The sequence below is a fragment of the Centropristis striata genome, chromosome 23 (assembly GCF_030273125.1).
Source record: "Centropristis striata isolate RG_2023a ecotype Rhode Island chromosome 23, C.striata_1.0, whole genome shotgun sequence".
Classification (NCBI taxonomy): domain Eukaryota; kingdom Metazoa; phylum Chordata; class Actinopteri; order Perciformes; family Serranidae; genus Centropristis; species Centropristis striata.
Genome location: NC_081539.1, coordinates 12,789,034 through 12,806,041, shown reverse-complemented (window position 1 = coordinate 12,806,041; position 17,008 = coordinate 12,789,034). Strand labels below are relative to the sequence as shown.

General features: G+C 37.9%; 1 protein-coding gene across 2 annotated transcripts in view; it reads right to left on the bottom strand.

The window, feature by feature from the left end:
- asap1b (ArfGAP with SH3 domain, ankyrin repeat and PH domain 1b) overlaps positions 1-14,346 on the bottom strand; it is a 74,926-nt gene extending 60,580 nt beyond the window's left edge. For both annotated transcript variants that reach the window (XM_059327354.1, XM_059327356.1), the window contains exon 1: positions 13,634-14,346. In XM_059327354.1, coding sequence (XP_059183337.1) covers positions 13,634-13,759 — 126 coding nt within the window. In that variant the 5' untranslated portion in view covers positions 13,760-14,346. The remainder of the gene's footprint in view (positions 1-13,633) is intronic.
- Positions 14,347-17,008: the final 2,662 nt, after the last annotated feature.

The following is a 17,008-nucleotide window of genomic DNA, read 5'->3' as shown; positions in this document are numbered from 1 at the left end:
TCCAATTACATCATCATAAAATGGACCATAAAATGACTGAAAAAAGTGCCTCAACTAGCTAGTACTGTCCAATCAACAGTCCAAAACCCAAAGATGTTTAGTTTAATATGTCTTAAGATAAGAAATGGAGCAAATCCTCACAATTAATATGTTTAAAGCTATGGAATGTTTGGTATTTTTGCTTAAAAATGACTTTAATAATAAATACAAATACGCTTTTCAACTAAACAATGAATCCATTTTTTTTACTTGGTACTGGGTTATTTCAGTCAATACATTAAAGCCACTACATGTTATGAACTATATAATGAATCGAATAATAAAGGAAATAATAGAGCTATTAATCGATAATGAACATAGTCATTGTTTGCAGCCTTAAACTACTTGTGTGGACCTCGTGGTGACATTTTTGTGTGTCTTCGGTTTTAGTGTTTTCATATTGTAAATCAGTAACAAATGAGAAACAATGAGAGAAAATCTTGCGTATCATATCAACAATACCTAAATACTTTGAGTGTTTGAGTATTGATCATTTATAAACACAGTAAAGGAGAAATACTACGCTAGAAAAATGGCAAAAGATTAAACAAACCAGCGCTGTGTATGTCGAGCAAAGGAAAAACTAAAATAAACTACTCCAAGCTTTCATCTTTAATCTTTCACTTATCATTGATCAGCTGATAAGTACGCCAGCTCTGCTTCCTACCAACCAGCCGCCCGCGTTGTAAAGTCTTCAGGGCGTGCTGCCAAAGAATGCGCTCCCTTGATAAACATATGCAATCAGAAGTAACATTATTTTTCTAGCCTCTGAGTAACGTTCCTGCACAATCGCTCGGTCATGAGTCCTTGGACAAAGTCACAGACTCTGAAGAGAGCTTTACAGCATTCCTTGAAGTTTTTCTGCAGACGAGTCTCGAATTTCACACTTTATGGGACTGCCGGGTGAGAGACCAGCTATTCCAAAACCACAGGTGTATCCACTCCCACAGGCCAGTTGGATGTTCAGATATTTTGAGCAACTGGACACACAGATGAACAGAAATAAGCCTTTACTTTGACGTCCAATAAAAGCTTTAACCAATCTTAATGCACATTTCCACTTGGATTTCTCCATACTGCTACTTTCAGAGAGTAGTGACAGGAGCTATGACAGCTGCTGTCACAATGTGGAAGTGATGTAATGTGACAGTAAATGGCATTAAGATGTAAAGATGTAAGATGTAAACAAGTTGCTTTGAAGGACCTTCAATGTCTTTCCTCCTGGCTTGAATGCATTCGCTCTTCTGGGAAAGGTATTATTCAGATTCGACACTGAAAGGCTGTATTAGATGTTTTGCTGCAGTACACACACACACACACACACACACACACACACACACACACAAAAACATAAATACTCAAAGACGCGGTCGAGGGCCAAACAACCATCAAAGCTCACAGACAGAGATGTGCTGTTTATCCCTCAGGCCACAACAAGACAGCCAGTCGTCACAGGACAACACTGTCTCCTGGTTCTGCAGGACAGTCCTTGAGGACAACAATGTTGCCACTGCGGTGATATAATCATAGAAGAAGAGGAACGAAGAGCTGCAAAAGACGAATGGAGGAGGATGAAGAGGCTCTGTGGGTGTTTTGTTGCAGCTGAACTACAGACACAAACTATAAAAAAGGAAAAAAAGCAATGTTCAATCTGTTCAAAAACACTCTTATGTGTCACTGCTGGCTGATATTGTCAAAGGGAAATATAAGATTTTTCATTCAGTTTCACTATATATTTTAATGGTGCTTTAACATAATATATCATCTAGACTACAGTAAGGATGGACGATGGTCACTTAGGAACTTACGAAAGACTTTAGGGTCTACAGAGCTCAGTCAGTTTGAGCTAAATGCTAACATTAGCATGCCAACATGCTCACTATGACTGATGTTTTGCAGGTATAATGCTTTCCTTATTCGCCATCTTTGTGTTAGCATGCTAACATTTTCTAGTTACAACTAGAAGTACAACTGAGGCTGATGGGAATGTCTTTACTTTTAGAGGTATTTGATAGAGGTGGGGGAAAAAAATCAATACAGCATAGTATTGCGATATTTTTCGTGGCAATATTATATCGATTCATGTAATTTGATACCCCGTAGAGGACTCACTTAGGAGTATACTGGAGATACTGGTATCATATGAAACTAGAAGATTTATAGGAATCTATAGGCACCATGTCAGGATATTGTGCCGGGAAGCTGTCGAAATAACGCTGCAAAGTTTTTTATGTTTCATTCAAAAAATCCAGAGCAGTGAAGCTTAAAGTTGAGGAAAGTTTGATAAAATGCTGCAGTTGTTGTCGTCCATACATGTTTGATATCAGTTCAGTTTGACTGAATACTTTGTTGGTCAGTCTGTGGGTTTGATTCTCATTGTGGAGAAATAAAAAGACTGAAGTAAGATCAATAGACTGAAAATTTTCTCTTATTTGACAAAACAGTTCTTGATTGAATTTAATTTTGTGGACACGAAAAGCAGTTAAACAGTTAAATCACAATATATTGTATCACAATACTCACCATATCGCAAAATGCTTAAAATCGCAGTAATATAGTAACGTGACTCAAGTTTCAGGATAAAATCATCTCTAGTATTTGGTCATCCATTAAAATACTGGACAAAAAAACTGAAATTTTAACTACGGGTGGTGCTAAAGGAAAGGTCAGGGGAGGATCATTAGCATTACCTAAAAGGTTCAATATAATAATCAACCTGCAGCATACCAGCATGGATGTTTTTGTGCAGGGAAAGTAGAAACTGATCATTTTAAAAGAGGCTTGGCCTGCTTATCGTCCTTAAAAAATGTCACAATATCTAACAGAATGATTGATTATAAAAATAGTGGATAGTTGTAGCCCAAGTCATCAGCCTTCATTTAAATCTAACATACCTTTTTGGGCTGGGCAATATTGAGAAAATCAAAAATCACAATATTTATGACTAAATATGACGTTGTACTTCAATGCTGATATTGCTGTGATGCTGAAAGGGTGACTATTGGTGCTTATCATAATATTTACACTGAGATTTTAGGAAAAAGAATCATCAGTAATGTGGGTTTAATGACTAAGTTAAGTAAATATCAATAAAAGAACAGCTTGAACTGTCTGCAAGTTCAGAAAATTACATAAATTTACTGCAATGCAGCCTTTAAAACCAGGAAAAGGAAACATTTATGCCATATTACCACATTACCATATTATGACATCCAATCTCGACATAATATGGAGATATTGCACGTCCTTATCTTGTATAAAACACATTTTTTATGTTGGCAATGTAAATGTATCACACTTGATAGCTGCATTGATGGCCCACTAAATGTCTCCATCTGAGATTAAAATGGCTGTCGATGGAGCGAGACTTTAACACCACCTCTCCGTGTGAGGAAGGCTGCAGACAGATGTGAACACTGACCCACTCTTCCTCGCCTAAATCTGGGCTAGAGCAGGGGGATCAGAGTGCCGGGGACGAGTCTGGTCCGGGGCTAATCCGCTGCCGGCTAATAGCCCTTGATGATATACGCAGTGCAGCTGTGGCAGGAAGGTAGGCCAACAGCTGTGGCCCACAGACCGATTATCAGATTTCAGCCACAGACGGCAAACAAGCCGACAAACAAGCAACACAACAGAGTCTCGCCTCCCGCTGTGGGAGACAGAACAAATTAGAAAATGGCTTGGAGGTTTGTTAGTATTTATATGAAGATTTAAAGGAACATTCCCCCCCTTTAGATGCTCTTTTATTAAAATGACAAACAAACCTGTATGGTTCTGTAGGTATTACGTATGCCTTGTTCGTGTCATATTGTACAGACTGTAATTATGAGAAACTGAGGGGTCAGCCTCCTAACTGTAATTTCCAGTTGGGGACATTGGGAACCCCTGACAGCTACAATGCTGTATGTCCCACGTGTTGAAAGTAAACACAAAAATACCCAACTGGTTGCAAAATCGCAGCAAAGCCACCATCAATGCCAGTAACATCAAAATAAAAATCAAATATTAACACTAAAACGATAAGTTCAGCCCATTAAAATGACATAAACTGTTGTGTATCTAGTCTTGCTTCTTAGCAAACCACTAACACAACAAAGACACATAATTTAAGCTTAACTTACATGTATGTGATGTGACTACAAGGCTAGCAATGGGGGATTTTTTTTAATAATATGTACATACAATCTGACAACATGGTGTGAATAAACAGCAGTTAAGCTAGCAGGGTAAATAAAGCCCTAAAATCTGCACTATTACACACGCTAACTCTAGCACATAGAAGTGATCAAAATGCTGCAATGGAGTTGTTTTTCTAATTCAAATTCTCCTGAAGCTTAATTTTTGCCATTTTAACTTCCTTTATCTTCAACACTTTTTCTCTTTCCTCCATGTTGAACTCGGATGGTCAATAGGGAACGGGAATGTGGTGTCACCGACAACACATCGGACATTTTCAAAGGGTTAAGGGCGATCTTGTGCCATCCGTTATCTGTTTATTGTAAATGTCAGAAAAAACTAACACAAAGCACTACACAGAAATGGAAGGAAGGATAATGTCATGTGTTTATTTTGCTCGACAGCGTTAGATTAATTATTTATGATTAACCAACATTTATCCAGATAATTGTGTCCTCAAGGGCCTGTTCCCGCCCATATGTAAGATGGATATGGTACTCCAAAAATGTTGTATTTTTAAATTGCTGAGAGGTGGAGGCACTAACACAGATACCAGGAAGACATCGATATCAGGGAAACTGTCAAGGTCATTCTACCATTTTATAAAGATCTATATCATGAATTTATTCAGTTTTGTAATATATCGCTCATTTGCCTCTGTCGAGTCTCTGTATATGGGAATTTTTCTTTTAATTGTCCATAAACATTTCAAATGATGAATGTTTGATGGATGCAAATGATTAGAGATAAGTGAGAGATACTGACAGCCATAAGCCATAAAGATACTGAAAGTCATATCTTTCAGAAATGGAGCCGCCGCCCCAGAATGCTCCTCTATTCCTCGATACACGCATCACTTGGCCTTCACATAACAGCTTCATTGATGTTATGAATGCTTCAAGGCAAAGAGGCTAATTTGAGAAACTACTCAAGTTGTGAGTTGTTTAGCCCTGCTGACTACAGTAAGTATTTTGAACCAAAAAATATGTGCATGAGTCTGAAATTAAAGCAACAGTTTGTACATAATGTCCATATATACATTATTTATTTGGTCAAAAAAATCTAACTTCATCAACAAGATATCCAAGAAGAACAAACGTCATAGCTCTGATGTCACTGTTTTTCTCTTAAACACCATTAAGTCAGCACTGAAAATGTCAAAACTTTCAGTATCTTGTTAATGACCATTATAACTGGGGTTTTTTTTTTACAGTGCAGTTTAACTGGAACAAGATGTCATGTGAGTAACGGTGCCATGGGACGAAAAAATGCTCCCATTCTCTCACACCATATGATTCACTGGGTTTGGTGACACAGGGGACAAATGATGAATAAAAAGCCATAACTTCATTAATAATTTAATCTGACACAGCTGTGCTCCTCAGTTGCAAATGTTGCAGGATGGAGCCTTAAATAGCCAGCACTCAGTTTTGTTATGTAAAGCCAAGTATGTTAAAAAACCTGCCTCGTCCCTTTGAATTATTCATCATTTTTGCCTCGTTCCTGGCGAAGGGGGAATCTAAAAATGGTCAAAAATGAGGAGCCAAATCCAGCAAGGAGGGCAAATAATCCATGAACCAATTTATCTATTTTCAGTATTGAAGAAAAAAACTTTTTACCATCAAACAAGCAAAGAACAACTAATAAAAAAGTATTTTAATCCTCTCAAGTACTCAACACTCCACTAACAAACAAGCACAAGACACACAGAAATGTATTCAGTGTTGATTAAGTGACAGAAGAGATTCCCCAAAAGGCGAAACTCACAAACTGAAAATGAAACTTCCTCTCAACAACAGCAATCCCTGCTTTAATAAGTCTTTCAGGTAGTTTCCAGATCCAAGACCCAGCCAAGTCATCCTCTAAGGCTTAATGACCAAATAAGTAAGGGGGAGGAAACAAATATTATCTGTTATCTGTGCAGATTTTGTTACAACTGACTGACTCCCTGTTTGTAGACCCGATGTTACATGTGACAAAGCTGAATCCTCACATGACAGCGTATCCTCTTGAAAGAGGCCCTCAGGGGCTTTTCAGACAAACAATATGAAAGCTATGATAATATACAAACAGTGATTCTGTTATTAGCAAATCTGGATCTAATCTCAAAGACTTAGTATCTGGGTCGATCACAGCATTTTTAACTGCTCTGTATCAGCTATTGGGCCATTTGATCCTTTGTCATTACTTATGATTCAGAATTTTCTGGAATTTAGCTGTACAAGTGCAACAGCAAGAAGGCCGGCTGGACATTTGTCTCTGTAAAAAACAGTCTGAGATTTACTTTTTTTCAGCAGCCTCTTGATCTGTCACTCTCTTTACTTTTTGGCCCCTTATTTTCCTCTGTAATTAACCCTTTTGTCACCTCTGCCATAATGGCTGCTGAACTTCCGTCCATTGCCCTCTCCCCCTTCTCCGGTACGGTAGGGCACGACATCAGCGCCCCAGACCCAAAACACACTTTTGTTCCCCGCTGCGTGGTTACCTTCAGTTAGGGCTGGGCGATATGGACCAAAAGTCATATCCCGATATATTTAGGCTGAATATCGATATACGATATATATCCCAATATTTTTATCGCAAAGTGAGAGCAAATGTTCAGCCAAAGTCAAAGCCAAATATGACATGTCACAAGTAGTTTTATTGAAACCGTTTATTTAGGTGAACATAAATACTGTATAATAACGGAAGTACCTTTTTTTAAAAATCAAAGCTCTATAAAGTGCACATTTAAATAAAAAAATATAAATAAAATAGCCTATGAAATAAAATAGGCCAATCTTTTTCTGAAATAAATATATTTATATGAGAAAAGAATAATGAACACTACAAAATAACTAAATATGACAAACCCTAGTAAGGGCAGCATTTATATATAAAGAAAGAAAAAAATTGAACTATATCGATATATGCGATATGGTCTAATTCCATATCACATTTAAAAATATATTGATATATATCTGATATATCTGATATCTGATATATATATTTTATATTGATATGTCGCCCAGCCCTACCGTCAGATTATAATTGTAGCTTCCATTGTCCGACTACGTATTGGGCGCTGATTTGTGAAAATGAATCAAGTTTTATTTCCAGTATTTGGAGGGCAAGGAATGTAGTCTCTGTATGTCCGAACATCGTGTCACACTAGTAACATGAACTACTGGGGCAAGTGTTTAGTCATTATGAGTCATCATCTACTCTATGGATATTTTTCATAAACAAACATGGTCTTGTTTACTGACAGCAACAGTCTCATTGTGTATGTCTTCAGGCCTTACAAACATGTTGAGTGTGTTCAATTCTGGGCCATTTTTCTTTCTACTTTTTTTTCACTGGCTTGTTTCCGGGTTTATTTTAGATAACAATTCTGTATTTTGGCAGTCAGCAACATCCTCTAACTTCCACTGTTTGATAATTTTAATTATAAGGGCTTTGTTTCATCTATCAGGGGCTATATAAAAAAGAAACAGTATGATTTCTAATAGTGTACTTAAGAGATGTAACAATTAGACAATTAGTAAACCAACAGAAAAAAATGTTTGATGGTCAAATAATCATATTTTTCCAACAAATATGCCAAAATGCTGCCAGATAGAGCTTCTCTCTTTGCCTTAGTTGGCAGTAAAGAGATTATTTTTACATTTTAAGACTAGACACAAGGACATCATCTCCTTCGGTTTAATCAGCAGCTTAATTGCAGCCTCAGTGTATTTGTGAGTGACTGCAAGAGTGATTGAGTAATAATAAGAAGATTCAGCCAACTGGGAGAAGCAGAGAAAAACACAGAGAAAACTGAACAGGATATATTTCTGGCCCCAAGCGTATACTAATCTCAACCTATAGTTCTATTTACATTGGACTAATGTTAACTGGTATTACTTCAGGTAATCTGCCATATCTGTAATTTATTGAGTAAAACATCCACAACAAATTTCCTCCTATGTATTTTTCTTTCAGGGTTCTTTTTCCATTCAAAAATGAGTAAAATTGAACTCAACATTCATGTTTTTGTTGTTCAATGAAAGAAGTGATTGTTCAATAAAATAATTAAAACTCGATAATGTTCTACTTACAAATAAATCTGAAATGTCATGTTTTTAAATGCATCATTTTGCATGGATGTCTGCTTATGACAAAACAAAAAGTAAATTTCCAGTTAATTACCATTAATTCTCATTCATTCACATACATTTCCATAATTCCCATGAAACGTTTCCGATTTGGAATATTTCCTAAATTCCCCAGCTTAACCTCCCATGGAAAGTTTCTGTATTTCTGCATGTGACACAAATGTGTATCCCATCAGTCTCTACAGCTTCACTAGTGGTCACAATCTCCACAGGGCACTTTAAAAATGAGATTCTTCCAAAATGAGTCATCCAACATTTGACTGGAGTGACACTAACTCATATAAACTGACATAAATAAACTTTTAAGCTTTTACGCGAATGGCAGGAATGTAAAGTCATTTCCCGGCTGCAGTTAGGGGACATTTTATAAACGACATCTTTCACAATCTTTGAATTACTCTACGATGACTTCAGGCAATGACTCCAATATAAATACGCAGTGGGTCGGAATAAAACTCCTCATTCAGCTTTTTTCCTTTCAAACACAGGATAGCATCAAACTCTGTGAAGTGTCTCAAGCTTCAAATGCTGCGGCTGAAAAGGCTGTTATATAAAAGTAAAAAATATAAAAGGCCTCTGCCTATTAGGTCAAGCCCAGCCATGCTTGAATAGAATGACTGTGAAAAGTCAACATTTTTCTGGTCCGGCCCATGTGATGTGGTGTGAGAGGCATGCTCAAAGGAATGCCAATGTAGTGAGGGTTTCCCTTGTATCGCTCTATGGCTCTCTGTGGTTTAGGAAAGCAAACCCAGTGACGCAGAGTACCATCTGTGGGGTAGAGAGGGAGACAATACATGCCCCACGGGGGAATAACAAGTGCCTGCTGCTAATATTATCTTATATCACAGAAAGCAGGAAAGCAATGGAGTAATAACCTGTGACATTTTCAAACAAGCAAATGTCAGAGTTTCTGTTCTCTGCTGCTGCGTGGAAAGACACAATCTGCTTAGTATTTATAGTTAGTTTTTTGTTTGCTCTTCATTAGTCTTTGTGAGGAAATTATGAGTTTTACATGTTATAACTAGCAGTGTGTGGAACAATTAGAGATGCACTGATATTTTTGTATAAATTCCACAGTTGATGATAGATTGCACATTTTTATTTGAGTTTGTATAGAGCAGGAGAAAATTAGATTAAAGCTTTCAGAAGTATTTTAAGGTGACATTTATTGTAGAGCTGCTGTTAGAACTATTATTTTCATTATAAATTAATCAGCTGATTAGATTCTTGATTAATCATGAGGTCTTGGCCTGACATTAAAGGACTAAATTAGTCCAGGACCTCCTAGTTCATTTTTGATTTGCAAGGACCAGTGTCAATGGCTGCAGACCAAAATACCTCTGGACACGATTAGATAGATCTACAACCAATTAGAGCAAAGGAACGTTGCTCTGATTCATTGTGGAAAATCCTCATGTTGAAGCGAATGCAACCAGAGAATTGTTGATAGTTTAGCTTAAATACTTATTTGATTGTCAGGATAGTAGCCAACTCATTTTCCATCAACTGACGAATCAATTATATGACTAATGTTGCGGCTCTAATTTATTGTGTTTCTAAGGCAGATCAAGCCAGATCCACTCTGGAATTTAAAGGGGTCTTCATTGGCCGACGCTACAACCTTCCACCAAGAAATCATGAAAATTGGGTCAGTAGTTTTTCTGTACAAACAGGCCGAACCAAGAGCATAACCTCCTTGGTGGAGGTAAAAAATCCACTACAGAAAATACAAACAATATACTTTGGCAATGGTAAAAATATATACAAAAGCATACATACTGTATACGTAGAAAGTTCATAGAAGGACCCATTATCAACACTCTCCACTACTGCAGAAATGCCTAATTGTTTGTTAAAAGAAAGTTATTTATTGACAATTTTGGATTGACTGTTATACACTGTTTGACAATTAACCAGAGCTCTTGTGGAAAAATGTTCCAGACACAAATCAATACAAAAGTCTTGGATATCACAAACTACACAATAAAACAACGAAATCCTCACATATTTTAGGTTTAATCAGTACTGTGGTGGGTTGAACTCAAGAAAAGGTCAGATGGTTATAAAACCCAAAAAACCAACTGGGTTATGAAAAATCAAGTGCTGGGAGAATTAATTAACAAACAAAATGATATGACTGATGAACCAACTGACCAACATGTCATCCACCACTCTTAAATCAAAAACACTGGTTACAGCGTCTCATATCCAAAGATTTAATGCTTTTCTTAGAATTATATTGACGTTAATGGAATCATTTGGATAACCAATCCTAAGGCTTTGAGTTCCTGGAAAATGAAAGGACATTAACTGGTATTACTGACAGCAATCAATGATGAAAATACATGTTGTTAGTTGCAGCTAATCGCTTCAATGGGGATAAAAGATTATTATAAACTGCAGTCTCTCCAGCTTCACCAACAGAAAATCCAACACTGCTTTCTGGGAAATGCAGTGGAAAAAAAACCACCACAACAATGACTCCTTTGCACCAAAGATGACACCAAAATAAAACCCACACCGCATACCAACTCAACTTCCTGTCTGCCACCCACATACACAATGCCCCCATCTCCTGTTTCTCAGACAGGCAAGGCAGCAGAAAGATTATTTTTAAGACTATCTCTGCATATTACAGCACTAATCCAAGTGTAAACAGTAAACACCTTAGTGCCGCCACACAGGGAGAGAAAAGTTACAGGGTGGAGGCGGTTGAGTCGTGAATACTTTGGTGTCATTATGCGCTGATTAATAATTGATGAATTAAGACGATATGATGCTGCGACAACTTTTTGCTGTCTTTCTTTGCACCTCCACATGACTCAGAGGATGACTACCCTTCCTGTGGGGTCAACTCACCCCCTCAAGTTACACCATTAAATATTCAAGCCGTACCTCTGCATAATTTACCTTGTCAACACAGCAAGGAAATGACTAGGAGAGAATAAAAAAAGGGGGATGAATGCTTAAAGTTTGGAACTTGGAGCTCAGCAGAAAGATTTTTAAACAAACTCCTCTTCAGGCAAAGAGACGCCCAAGGCGGTTTCCCTTCACTGCAGCAGCTCTGGGCGGGTGATGCAAGTGAGTCCTTGCATGTCGACGCAGGGATCAAACAGGGTAGCTAATTTTATTAAACAGACACTAATCTAACAGTATTCATGGCTTTAGGCTGGCTGTCTGCTGCCGGAGTGTTTGCCACAGCCTCCGTCTGATGGGTGTATCCCAGTTTGAGTTAGCCAACAGGCTGACGAGTCCTCGCCCCCAAATGTTTCAGGGGCATCTTGCCTTTGTTTAAACACTGAAGAGCATGTTGCTCGCTCTTTCGGTACCAGTATAATGGTCTTCCTTGTCATGTGATCTCTGCAAAAATTCCAGAGCGGCTACTGAAGCCCAGCGCGCACATGGCGGCCCTTTTCTAACAGATGTTTTTCGTTTGTGCTGCTGCAGTCTCTGGGTTCAGAAGGCACAGAGCCAGAGAGGTGATTCATGATGCGAGCCTTTTCCTTGTTACAGTCAGCAGACACAAAGTGTGCTCCGGGTTGAGAATAAACACGGCCCTATAGTCCTGTTTTGGTCGATTTTTTTTATTGTTATCATGATATAATAAGCTTGTAAAGGATTGAAGTTAGACGTGATGATAGCACAGACTGTTTGCTGTAGGAGCTGTTAGGATGTTGAAGAGAGGCCTGTGTATTTTTTCTTTCAACAAACATATCTGGTCCAGCTCATCGTTATGTTTACATGTGATCTGCAGAGTTATTTAATCACAAATAATCCCCTTTTTAATATTTCTGCTTTACATGACATATTATACTAAATACTGTGAGTGTAAAGTCATTCAAATCTGCAGCTAAATGTGTTTAAGTGGGAAATGAGGTCACGTTTTGGTGCTAATGGACAGCAGCTAAGGTGTGCGCTCCCCTGGTTTGATGCTCCATTTAATCATAGCAGAAAGGATGCCGATGGAGGGTGATGGTGGGGGTGGGGATGTTTGAAACACACACACACATATATAGCAACCCACCTGCCTGGCCTGATTACGCTCGCCCTACATGATCAAAGGTGACACAGCATCGTGGAGTGTGACTTTGGGTGCGTTTCTGCGCAATATTTCACTTCAAAGAAGAAATTGTTCGTTTTTTTTAATGCAATCTGGCCTATATGAGAGTGGGGAATCTCTATAATCCTGAAACAGTTAATCCAGATCTGACTGCCAGTGACTAGAGAAGGTCTTTCTCTCTCTCTGTCACACACACATACACACTGCTACAGCCTGGCAGCATGCTCTGAGCTGTGAGTTATGTAATAGTGAACACAGAGAGCTGCAGGCCTGAGTGCACATCTTCCTATTCCCTACACCACCAAAGCCATCCACCCCCTCCATTATTATTACTCTACATATCTGGCAAGAAAGAGCTGCAGAATCACAAGATGAGAGGTCACCTACACACACCAGCTCTGCAGCCACTGTGTGTGTGTGTGTGTGTGTGTGTGTGCGTGTGTGTGTAGGGGGGTGTCCATTTTTGCAGCAGGTACATCAAAAATGCACTTTCATACCTACTGCGGTTCAACAGGTGCAATTATTTTCTTTTCAGGTGGGCGGATTTGCAACACAAAAATGCATGATGATTTTTAAATGCTGTCATACTTCACCAGTTGAATTAAGGGTTGATTGCATGCAGCTTTGGTTGTGTATGGAATGCATTTTACCAATAAAACATGCTGTATTTACATAAAGTATTGCTTTTTACTGTTATTAAATAGCATCTTTGGTTGTGTTGTTTAACCTTCAATCATCAAGGTTCTTACACTTTTTCAGTGGTCAAATTCAAGCACTTATCAAGGACTATCAAGGTCCATTTTCAAGCATTTCCAGGACCTTACAACGGTTGTAAGTTGCATGTTTTAGATGAGTACTTACATGCTAAAAGGGGTCATTTCACTCAACCATACCAACAGCGATGGTATTACGCTTTTAACAACCACAAGTAACAAGTACAGTTTGCTAATCTCAATATTCAATTTAGTAGTTTTTATTATTGAACATGTGATTATCTATAGTCAGATTGCACGAGAAATGCAGTAAGAATTTCAAGCATTTTCAAGCACTTTATCCAAAATCCAAGCACTTTTCAAACCTTGAAGATACAACGTTAAAATTTGAGCATTTTCAAGGATTTCAAGCATCCGAATGAACCCTGAATCATGCATCCATCCATGCATCCATCCATCCATCCATCATGCACACACAGCTTGCAGGCAGGCTGACACCACGGCCTTACCTCCTCCAGCACATTCACTGTGTTCCTGCAGCTCTGCAGTCGGGTGGTGAAGCTGGATGTTGTCGGGGAATTGTAATCCTCTGTTGTCTCCGAGAGAAACTCGGACACCGATATTTGATCCGGCATCCTTTAACGGGAAAAATGCCCACGGGAGGGTTGGCGATGAATGCTCAGAAAGACAAAACCATGTACGATTTAAAATGAAAAGAAAAAGCGGTGGGAGTCTTGGAACGGGGAGGGGGAAAGCGGATTTTCCTCACGAAACTGTGTAAAACTATCGAGATGATTAAGACGTGTCTTCTTCTCCGGTGACTTCTCAAATGACTTCACTGTTCCCCAGGGGCCATGGGAGGAGGGAATTAACTAAATTTCTGCGGGCTGTGTCCCCTCGGTGTGGCTATTCCTTCAGAGGGTGTCTAAAAGCGACGCATTTATAAATAGTGTCACTCTGCGTCTAACTAAACCTCGGAGGAAAAACCACCGTAAAGAATAGCGGATGCCCTCATTATGCTCTACAGATGTTCAATAAACCGCTTGTCGTCAAAACAGCCCACCGTTACCAGCCTCTGTTTAGGATTTATCATAGTCCATGGTCTGCCGAGGTGGTCTCTGACTGCAGCGGGGTTCGGTCCTCTCTTCTCCGGCCGTAGTTTTTGTTTTTTAACGGTAAACGCTGCCGCAGACACATTCACTGCCACTCTCTCCTGCTCGGCCGCGCTGGAGCTTCTCAGAGGAGCTACGGTCAAGCCAGCGGGAAGGAAAGACGTGAATTCCGGTTATGGTTTTCAAAATAAAACCCAGGAAAACTATTTTTAATATCGTCACCCTGTTAAAATAATCGCCTAAGTCATTTTTTCAAGTTTTGCAGCAAACACAAAAAACTTCACCAAAAGTAACATATGACATTTATTGATCATTTCACTCAAAAAGGATGTAACAAAAGGATGGCTATTGGCATAGTAATAACACTGTGTTTAAAGTATGTAACTTAAGAGAAATAAATGACTTAGGCAATTTTTTGGACATGCCTTTTTGACTTAAGCAAGATATGGTAACACTTTATTTTGAAGGTGTCTACATAAGAGTCACACAAGCCTGTCAGAAACATGACATGACAAGTATCATGAGCATTAATGTTACTTCAAAGTATCATTAATGGTCATGACACATCCCATGTCATGTTTATGACACGCTCATGTCACTCTTATGTAGACACCTTAGAGTAAAGTGTTACAAATATTAGTGTCAACAATAAAACACTGATAAACAATCTCCCTCTGGCTCTTCTTTGCTGGGTTCTTATCTGATGCCTATGAATGTGGCAAATTGTCAAAGAAGTGATGATCTTAAAGGGGTAAAATCACATGATCTGATCAACTGAGGATATAGCCGATTTTACCATAGATGGCCGGCGTCATGAGGAGATGATTTAGGCAACAAAAACAATTTAGACAAAAAATGACTTAGGCAATTATTTTAACAGTGTGACGATATGTTCAATTAAATTAATGTTTGAATGACTGAGTCAAGTTATTAGACCTTTTGTCTTTAAATCATGGTATTTGTAGACTGCAAAATGTGATGAAATTAAAAAGTATTTTCAGTGTTGATTACGCTGCAGATTATTTTCTCAATTAATCGTTTAGCCTATAACATGTCAGAAAACAGTGAAAATGTCCATCCCATATTCTCAAAGTGAAGTCTTTAAATATATTATGTTATTGGTCAAAACACTAAATATATATACAGTCAGATATAAAGCAGAAAAGCAGGGAATCTCCAAATTTGAGAAGCTAAAAAGTGCACTTTCTGCCTTCTTTGCATGAAAAATGACTTTAATCATTTTTTAAAAATTAATTAAATTAAAATCAATATGCTAGGATTTCTAAATGAATCTTTTGGTGATATATAATCAAATTGTTATCATAATTCACAGCTATAGCTGTTTTTGCAACAAATCAGAGAAATCCCCCATCAAAACAGAATTTTAAGATTTATTTTGAAAACAAGATGATCCGATATCCGGTATTTTGTCCTCATTAGTAGCAGTTTGACGCAACTCTCTCCCACCCACCTCGCCTGGTTGACGGGGCCGAGGAGCCACTCTGCGCATGCGTCATCTGGAATCTGTGACTGCAGGGAGAGCCCAGTTTGACTGTAGGCCTGCTGCCACAGAAACCAACCATTTACAGGGGAAAAGGCATTAATGTTGCGTTTGTTTGATGTGAAGCAACAATCAGATGAATACTTACAGGCCTGTGTACCATTTTAAGAATAGGAGTCCACCTAAATATTGTCAGTTGGATATAAATGCCTTTAAAAGGAACAAAATTCAACATAAATCTTCTTTGTTATCTACAATGATAAAGGTTGAAAATCATTTTTGAGGCCTTTTTGTCTCAAATGAGATGACACAAAGTTTAGTTTTGTGTTCTTGTATGATTGCTTTGCTTTTTTATTCATTGCTCTTATTTAATTAATAAATAAAATGTTGTGTGTTTGTGTCTAAAGTTATAAACAGCGAACCAAATGAATCACCATGACTTGTAACTGGACATTACATTCATTTTCCTAGGCCAACATGAGCATGGGCTGATAAAACAGAACAGTTGGTTTTAGTTTGCACTAGTGTCCCCTACTGTCAGATGGATTTATTTCAGTTTAGTTCAGCTGAATGTCATGTGGAAAAACATGTTTCTGGGAATTGAGTGTTAATATGATGTGAAATAGGTGTCTAAGCTCTCATTTAAACTCATTTAAAACGTCATTGTCCCTAAGGAAATGGTTATATATATGTAATACAATATTTATATTTACAACAGATAGGAAGTTTGCCACAAAGTAACATATACAACTTCCTTTTTTTTATTTTATTTTATTTTTTGCAAATTTTATAGCTTTTTGTCATAATATTTCAGAAATGTATTGTCTCAGTATCAACCCCTTGAGATGTATCATTTCATTTTCAAGGAGGTCCCAAACACACACTTATCAAGCAAATGGAGAACAGAGACAGGACATAAAAATAATACAGGCCTTAACAAAACAACAACACAACAAACAACCAGCAAACATTCAAGCAAACAACAAACCAGCAAGACAAAACAAAACAAAAGTTATGGTCTTAGACACTCAGAAGTGAAATAAAAATAACCAATCAATAGGAACAGTGATGTCATCAGCCCACTGAAAACTGATAGTTTGTTATAAGATTACAAAACAAACCATTTTAAATTAGCTTAATTACAGCAAAGAATACAGGTTGTCTAATTTTATTCCAATCAGAAGAAGCCTGAAAAATAAAAGCTTTTTTTTTAATGAACACCTTAAAGGGGAACTATGAAAAGGATCTGAGCAGAGGGCAGAGCGGATAAT